This window comes from Phytophthora infestans, genomic scaffold, assembly GCF_000142945.1.
Source record: "Phytophthora infestans T30-4 supercont1.168 genomic scaffold, whole genome shotgun sequence".
NCBI lineage: Eukaryota > Oomycota > Peronosporomycetes > Peronosporales > Peronosporaceae > Phytophthora > Phytophthora infestans.
In genome coordinates this window covers 89,692-98,606 of record NW_003303591.1, presented here as the reverse complement: position 1 = coordinate 98,606, position 8,915 = coordinate 89,692, and the positions used below count along the sequence as shown (strand labels likewise).

The following is an 8,915-nucleotide window of genomic DNA, read 5'->3' as shown; positions in this document are numbered from 1 at the left end:
TACTTGCTCGCCCATAAGCCACCGGTTGTGGTCGTTTCTTCCTTTCCAATGGCAACTGCTACTCCGTAGTCGTGACCGGCTCCCTGGACGTGTTGCATGTCGGTGTTCTCTGCGTGTTTTGTGGCCCCTTTCTTGCCACTGTCTGCTGCCTGAGAAGTACCCACGCTGTCATCCCCTTGGTGGTCTCCCTGTTTGGCGGCTATGTGGATTGCCCGTAGTTCTCTGGCCGCCGCAGTGGCCGTCCTCTCTGCATCATATTGAATGTAGTCCAGTGCAGGCCATCCGTGCTGGCATAGGATGTCATTTCGTCTGAGGGCCAGTATTTTCAACTGGGTGTTGTAGCAGTCAAACCTTTCCTTGTCATACACGATCGCTTGATAATGGTTTCCAGTGTCTCTCCATCTAAGCACCATCACAGGCGGGATAATGCCGGCGCCTACGATGTCCTGCATTAACTGCACGGCTTGTCTTGTCTGTATAGTGTACACTCTGCCTGAATCAAAAGCGTCGTCTCCTCGCACTTCTATGCTCTCGTACGCATAGGCCTGCATCCTTGCTCTGTTGTCAGCCCCCACATCCAGTACGTATATGGTTTCTCGCGCGTGTATCGCCATCCCTTTGATATGTGCTGGTCTGACCCAGAAGTGCGTTGGCACGACTGAGTTCACCGATTTGTTCCGTTGCGCTGCGTAATGATTCGCAATGCGCAATAACGCCTGCTCTGTTCAGCATTTCCTAAAGATCGGATACCGCTAGCCTCCAGTTCTACGTTGAGCTCTTCTGGGTGTAGCGTCATTTCATCTTTCAGAGTTGCCAGCATTCCATTGAGTATGTCTTTCTTAAGCAGGTTGGCTGCTGCAATTACCTCTGGCGATGGTTGGAGAAGTCCCGCCTGGACATTATAGAGTGAAGCGTAGCAAGCCAGCCAGCCACAATGTCCGTTGGCAGCCACATCAATTAGTGTTCCTCCTAATATCCCCAACCATGTGTCCAGAGATTCGCCGAAGTCTACTGGCGGTTTGACTCGAACGAATTCGCACTCCCCGCCACCACAAGACGTGTCTTCCATAATACTGTCATGTTGCTCCTGAACTGTTGTTTCGGAGTTCTGAGTGTGCCCCCCACTTTCGCCGAGGTCTGGCTTACCAAATTTGTCGATTTGTTGTCCGCTCGTTGTTGAGAGAAACTGGTGCATATATCGCTGCGTGGCCGCTAAGTCTGCCCTCCGATGGGATCTTCGTTTGTGTTTGGTCGGCGACGATGAGCGAGCTTTCCTTGGTTGCTTATCTGCTCGTGTTGAAGCCGTCTTCCTTCCCCCTTTTAGCGGCATGGGGTCATTTTCCCAGGCTTCCGGCGCTCTTCTCTTGGGCGACGTTGATGCGGCTTTTTGTGGCTCTTTGGGCACCTTTCAGTCACCCTTTAGCTTACCAACATTCCGTCCAGGCTTTCCTCGTGTTATAATTCGTTTTGTTGGAGATCGGCCACGTTCGGCCTGTTGTTCGTGTCCTAACGGGGCACTGCCTTCCTCGTCCGTGTTGCTTGATTCCGCCTGCTCTGCCGCTTGGAATTCAAACATGTCTTCTTTCATGAGTATGTCCTCTGTTTGCTCATGGGTTTGTACGCTGGCTTGTTCTGGATACTTGATTCCTGCTTCCATCTTCCTTCCATCTCGTGCCGGTGTTGTTGTATCGTCATCTTCTTTGCTGGTGTATGATGCGTTGACATCCTCGTTCTGCTTCTCGTCTCCGTCGTCACGCCCTTCGTTGGTATTATGCTGCTTCGACTGCATCGAAGCCTGGTTCGGGGGTTGCCTGTGCTCCTCCCATTCACCAGGCAAAGACGGTTTGTCCGTTGTTGCTATCCGTCTCTTGGTCTGCAATTTGACTCTGCCGGTGTGTTTGGGGCTAAACACTGGCGCGTCGTCGGTTTTAACTTCGATTTTGTTTTTCTGTAATAGGGCCAGAAGCTGGGCGATGGTGGTGGGCATATCCCCTTCGCCTAGTGCTACAGTTCCCATAGGTTGTCGTGTAGGCACCTTTCCATTGAGCCGAATGCAAGAAGTGTCACATATCACCCCTCCCTTGCAGTATTTTGTTGGGTGGTCCGGTGAAAAACACGTGCGACACGGCCAGTTGACGTTAATCCAGTGATGATGCACAGTCAACTCTACTGCTCCGATTGATACTAAGGATATGTTGCGGATGTTCTCCGGACAACTTGGCCTCTTGACCGTGACCACCCATTCCTTGTCGTTGGTGCCTCCTGTGCTGTCGTCCGGATGCTTCAGCTCCTGTACATCCAGCCCAAGCCCTTGGGTTAGGATCCAGTGCATGTCTCTAGAGGAAACCGCCCCACGTCGGACCGCCATCGTGAACTCGTAGAAGTCCATTGCGATTGCTTCATGTGTCTTCTTGGCTCGCTCACGCTGACCTTTGTAATCGGTTAGAGGCAGTAATTTGGATCCGAACGGCATGTTCCATCCAATCCATTTTGATGCCGCCTGTTTCCCTTTGAAGGTGACAGTGATTATTCTTTTGTCCACGTCCAGCGTAATTCTGGACATTGTTCGCGTAAACTCCTGTACCTCTTGTTTTTGGTTCGGTGCTGCTTCCTCTCCTGCTTTGATGAAGCGTAGCATCACCTCTCGTGGCATATCTTTCCCAAATTTTTGACCAGGAGCCAAGCGTGTATACAACGGATATTCCATGGCGTGGAATAGATCAGTAAAGACTGCTAATTCCTCTGCGTCCATTGTTTGCACTAGGAAGGTAGGTGGTCTAGGGATCTCTAGTTCATGGTTCATGATCATCACTAGAGCCCGATCTTCTTCTTTCGTTCTAGTTCGCAGCTCCGTAAGCCTTACCACTGGACGCGTGCACAACTCCAGCATTCGCTCCCTCTCCTGTATGTTTTGTTCTTCTGTTGCTGTGCGCTTCCCTCGGGTGATGGCTCCCAAGTACGAGACGGCCTGTTCTGTCCCACTAAGACATGCTTGTTTGCTCTCTTGCTCTCCTTGAATATTACAAAATTGAAGTCTGGTTTTCACCTCAGATTGCCCTAACGTTCCGATGATTATCCACTTTTCCAGTAGTTGAGAGAATCTTCTGCAATGTTCAATGTTCCCAACATCCCCAATAACTTGTCAGATTCTCGTATTTCTCCTTCTGCCAGGCCGTTGGCACGTCCTGCCATCTTGCCCTGAGTTGACTGTCCGTTGGAAGCTCATCGGTCGTCGATTGCAGGACTGTCGCCTTGTGTCGCTGGAATCGTCGTTCCTTTGCTAGAGCTGCTAACCTTGTCGCGGTTTGCAGTATGTACGCCGATGGTGCATTTTGCATCAAGTACAATTTAAGCTGGTTGAAAACTGCCTTTCCATCTCCCCTGCTCGTGTGTTCTCTGGCGGTGTTTCTGGTTCCCGGTGCACCCCCGCTGCCTTTTGTTTGACCTGGGTCTCGCCATGACGAGGGCCTTTAAGGTTGCTGCTGTACACCGTTTCGCCCGCTTCCCTTCTCTTAGGTGGTTCCGCCTCTCACATTTGACTGCTTGGCACCCGCAGTCAACCAACCGCCTTGCTTATCAGTTGTCTCCTTCTTGCGTGTCTCTGCCCCTTCTCCCGCACCCTGGGCCAGTGACGCCACTAGTCCTTCATGGTCATGCTGCCCTTCAAACTTTCCATCCATTCTCTCTCACTGGGAAAGCCTCTCCAGCACACTTGAAGATCGTATGTCGGGGGGTTTCACGGCCTTCCTGGTACCGCCCCCCCCCCGATGCTTTGTGTCTTGTTCCGCTAGCTCGAGTCCTGAAGAGTCGCTCGCCCTAGCCGGTAAATTGGGAAGTGTCCGGGGCTTCTTGCCTGAACGGGGTACGGACAATGAATACATTCCGTACCCGCGCCCATCGTGAGCGCTAGAAGCCGCGCGCTTCAGGATGTTCCTTGGCAGCATGCGCTTGCTGATCAAGTGGGCAAACCTCACACGAAGATCACGCTGGTCCAGGATGCGGGACAACAGCTGATCTTCATGGAGTTCCCGTAACTCCGTGGGTGAGTACTTAAGCGACTCCACCCATGCCCAGAACATGTCCTCACAAAAACTCCACGTGGGACAGTTCTCGGGCATAACCCAGGGGTATCCCCAAAGAGGATAGAGACCACCCCGGGTCTCGGGCTTCTTACGACAAGTCGTGAAGTTCTTAAGAGGGATGCGGTGTGGCGCGAGAAGCACACACCGAGCAGCCTCCAAGTTGTCAACGAACAACTGTTCTTTCTGAACAAGGGCCCGTTCGTAGATGCCCCTAGAAGTGTGGCCGCCCACAAGGCCACGAGGAGCGACGAGAAGCTCTAAGAAGAGGTCAGCCTCAGAGCTCTCCTCGGGATGCCAATACCCTCTTAAGTTGATGGCAGCTCCCTGGCTGACGGGTGCCACCACCGAACCCCCACGCACACGCTGGGCAGCTTGAAATTCCTCCTGCTGCTGGTCGAGGTCATTCGAGACCTCCCGGTACTCAGCAACAGCACCCTCCTCCTCCTCTTCTTCCTCTTTCTCCTCCTCTTCATCCGAGGAGTCGAAGATACTCTGATAGGAGTGTTGAGTCCCCTTCTCCTCGCGGAGTGGAGACTTAGAGACTGTACGCTTCTTTGAGGGCTTGGCGCCTTCGGCTTTAGAGGCCTTTGCACGCGCAAGACCCTCGGCAAGCGAGAGACGTTTGCGAGGATTTAATTCCTCATCGCCACCAGCTTTGGCAGTGCCCTTAGCCTTGACGGCCGGACTCTCAGAGCGCACAGACGTCCTGGGACTGTGATCACATTGATCACTAGCGAGCGACTGCAAGCTGTCATCCTTGTGCTCACTGGGCACTGGGCTATGCCCTCCCACAGAGCCCGCAGGGGCATCGTGCGTGCTCTCGGACTTGGCTTCGTCCTCACTGCCAGAGTTGAACTCACGTTCCACGAACCGAGGGTTCGGACAATTGTCTGAGGCCGAGGGCGACGGACTGCGGCGCTTGCTTGCTCGCTTGCCCACAGCCGCGTCACCCGAGGAACCGATCGCCTCGGAGGCCACCTGAGTAGCGTCCTTGAGTGCCGAGCCTTTGCCGTGAGGCTTAGTGCTCTTGGCTTGCGCCTTACCGGCAGCAGCCTTGGAGCGTGTCTTAGCACCACTCTTTGCTGTGCAACGAGGCATGATAAACGGTCGAAGTGGAGACTTAGAAGAAGAGCGCACAGACTGCTGCTCGAGGCTCTAACTGTAAAGTGAGCCTCCGCCGCGCTCGCGCGGCCAAGTCGATGCTTTTCGACTTTGAGAATGAGAGTTTGTGACGAACACCTCTTCATTCTGATTGGTCGGTAAACCGAACCTAAGTGGGGAAGGATGTACGAAGTACGTATCCCTAAGTGTACCCTGGTTACATGAAGTGCGACACTTCACACTTCAGGAGTATGACACGTCATACTTCGGGATATTTGGTACAAAGTACCAAGGTCGTTCAAAGCCAACCATTGGTTAACGGCATTGCATTTCTATAGGTGACTTGTAGTTTGTATTAAACCCAAGCTTTATCTACCTATAAATATACTCAGTTTACATTCTACCTTAATTTGGTGACTTCGCTCTCTGAGGGGACCTGTAAACTGCCGTTCACTGAGAGTTTGTATACCCTCGGACGATAACTTCCTCTAGCGCAAGGTGCTGTGTGACCCCGTCACATTTATCCACCGAACCAATTGCTCCTCTACCTCCGCTAACAGCGTAGCACTCATGCCGAGGGTGCGACTATGCTGATGTTAACGAGAGTCACTAGCAATCTTGGTCTCTTTAACAACTCCCAGCTTCTTCCAGGCGTATACCTTCCGTCGTTTCGAGTTAGAATTGCTAGTTAGGAAAAATTCTGCTACCACACCCGCCATAGTTGACGTACCTAAATATTGCAGAGCGTGAAACTTATACTCATAAGTTACAGCAGCCCGTTTGTACTGCTCTAACTTTGAGCCGCTGCACTTTGCCTTGCGTAGGCGTCCTGGTCGCGCCATCACGCCGTCAGCAAAAATTGAAGGTGAAATCTATAAAAACTTGATCCTTATAATTGAATTTTCACAGTAGATCATGTGTGGTTTATAAAAGAAGTGTCACAATTACCTCATGTTTAAGACGTATTTTATTGGCTGATTTAAAATGGGCTTTTTAATGAGTTGTCCACAAAACCCCTGCGGTAAGGTTTCATAAACTAGTAGAAATTCAAAAGGTTGCAACCTTTTGGGATTTCATAGCATGGATGAGGATGCACTCGACCGCGACAAGCAGATTTCTCCTGCCTTCTTGACCGAATTGACAAATCAATTGTACGACAGTATATCAATTCCAGCCTTCTATTGCACTTCTGACGCAGCGATACTGTGCACGCAGCTTCAAGCAGCGGGCCAATGGTCGGCCCTACGAGCACGATCCCGAGAAAGGTTTCACCATGGACATTATGATGATGATGGACATGGAAAAAGTGAGTTAAAACCACCAACACCCCGCTCACAGTGTAAAGTGCTATTGATACTACCAACTGCAATTGGCAGGTGAGCACACTGCGTACCGAGTTCGAGCGCAAGGATCAAGGCTTGTCCATTGCCGAGTTCGTCTACGTCATGATGCGCTTTGTGCAGAGCAGCGCTCACACCGATGAGAACTCTCGGCTCCACGATCTGTCCGAGTCGCAGCTCGTCGCGAATCTGTGCGAACTGTTTGCACAGATTGATATCAACGGTGACGGCTCGATGGAGTGGGAAGAATTCACGTCTTTTATTGTGGATACGGGGCTGACAGTCAAGAACCACCAGCCAAACTCCATCCAGCAATACCACCACGTGCAATGGGAAGACGCTTCAAAGCACAGCACGTTCATCGACCATATTTATTACTTCCCGTCCAACGATCTTATGGCGCTTGTCGAAAGTTGCAGTCCATATCTCAAGATCTACAACGTCAACTGCGAGCTCATGCGTACAATCAAGTCCCCCGAAGGGTTTGTACAGTGTGCCGAGCATTTGCCTAAGGTGGGTTGCCCTCTTTTATTTATCAAAAGGGTGAACTTTCCACTGCTTAGCACACAGACCTGTACTTTGCCACAGCTCAATCAATACATCGTGGCGTCTTCCGACCTGCAGTTCCGCTTCTATGACGACACCACATTGAGGCTCATGAAAAGCTGCCATACTCCGGCCTCACAGAACTGCCTCAAATGGTATCCAGAGTCCTCCGTGCTCTTTTCAGCCGGGGTAAGCGGCATCGTCTACGCGTGGGACGCTGAGAGAATGGAAGAAAAACATCACATGAGTGGCGAGGTGCACGGGCGGGTATTAGCTCGATCCCACGATGATATTGTGCTTGATCTCCTCACGGTTCGTACTCCGTTGCTCCGTCCTTGAACGCTCCAGAGGGTTTGCTAAGTGAGAAACGATATTGTTCAGTTGCCCACACTCGAGTCTTTAGCCTCCGCTAGTATGGATCGAACGATTCGTTTATGGGACGTACACACAGGGAAGCACAAACAGCAGCTTGATGGACACGCCAAGGGTGTGCGATCGCTTGCCTATTCACCTGAGTATCGCTTCCTTGTGTCTGCGGGGTTTGATTTCGACGCTCTGGTGTGGAATCCCTACGTTGATCAACTTATTCTTCGGTTGCATGGTCACAATAATAGTCTGTGTGGGGTGGAAATCATTCCCGACCCCCCCCAGATCATCACGGCCGATGTAGACGGAGTCTTCAAGGTCTGGGATATTCGTAACTTTGCCTGCATGCAGACGTTCACAGCCGAGAATATGGGCGACGTCAAGAACATTGTATCCATCACCTCGGCGAAGCGGATCGTTGCAGCAGGCAAAAAGGCACGTCCATTTACAATCTTTTGATCATGTCAGAGTAGGTTAATCTCTTCCTGTTTCACGGTGTCGCTCTCCTGAAGCTGATCAAGTTCGACTACGAGAAGCTGGAAAATCCCGAACTGACCGACGATCACCCCGTGTTCAGTGCGCTGTACAATCCAACGTCTCTCTCGTTCATCACGGCTGCAGGAAGGGATGTCAAAATCTGGGATGCGCGTCTTGGTAAGCTCATTCGAGTGTACAGGTAGGTGCAGTGTTTCGTCGTGTAGTGCTTCTCCAATCACTCACGCTTTTGGTCGCCCCCCCAGAGATTTGAGTTCTTCGGACCTGACGACGCTCTGCTTGGACTTTCGAGAGCGCAAATTTATCATCGGCGACCACGGTACGTTGGGTCCTGGCTGTAAATGGATCACACTTTGTTCTCATCGTATCGTCTTCAACCGCAGGGGGCAACATCCACGTATTCGACTACCTGAACGGCTCACACATGAAGTCATTTGCATACCCAGACTTTGGCAATCGAGCCCACACTGCTGAGGTCACTAAGTTGTGTTATTGCGCGGAGCACATGGCCGTCATCAGTGTGTCGTGGGACTGTTCCATCAATATCCACGACGAACGAGACTCGGAACGCGGCGTACTGCTTCGGAGGCTTGTCGGCGGACACTCGACAGATATCACAGCACTCAGCTTTTCGTACCACCTGTCCCTCTTAGCGTCCGGGTCATCGGACTGCTCTCTGCAAGTCTGGGACTATGAATTCGGACGTCTGGACACCACATGTATCGGTCATGTGAGTGGCTTGCTCTGTCTGCATTTCCTCGACCCGTTTCCGCTGCTTCTATCCAGTGACAGCACGGGCAACGTCTGCTTCTGGGCCATGCGTCCGTCAGCTCGATACAAGGGCAAGTGCGTCTTTCGCTTCCGCAACCAGCACAACCACCTGGGAACTGCGGCCGTAAACTGCATCGCCACGCACTCTACGCGTCGTAACTCCTCAAATTCACGCACTCACGTCGACAGCGACGACGAGGGTGAGAGGGATCCA

General features: G+C 51.9%; 2 protein-coding genes across 2 annotated transcripts; one reads left to right on the top strand and one right to left on the bottom strand.

The window, feature by feature from the left end:
- Nucleotides 1-664: 664 nt before the first annotated feature.
- Nucleotides 665-2,803, bottom strand: PITG_20430 (uncharacterized protein; the record flags this gene model as incomplete). The annotated part of the gene is made up of 2 exons (XM_002895482.1): nt 665-1,395; nt 1,429-2,803. The coding sequence occupies 2 exons, from the start codon at nt 2,801-2,803 to the stop codon at nt 665-667; spliced, it is 2,106 nt and encodes a 701-aa protein (XP_002895528.1).
- A 3,460-nt stretch (nt 2,804-6,263) lies between these two features.
- On the top strand, nt 6,264-8,860 carry PITG_20429 (uncharacterized protein; the record flags this gene model as incomplete). The annotated part of the gene is made up of 9 exons (XM_002895481.1): nt 6,264-6,334; nt 6,399-6,489; nt 6,560-7,036; nt 7,112-7,381; nt 7,451-7,813; nt 7,948-8,111; nt 8,176-8,249; nt 8,314-8,751; nt 8,802-8,860. The coding sequence occupies 9 exons, from the start codon at nt 6,264-6,266 to the stop codon at nt 8,858-8,860; spliced, it is 2,007 nt and encodes a 668-aa protein (XP_002895527.1).
- Nucleotides 8,861-8,915: the final 55 nt, after the last annotated feature.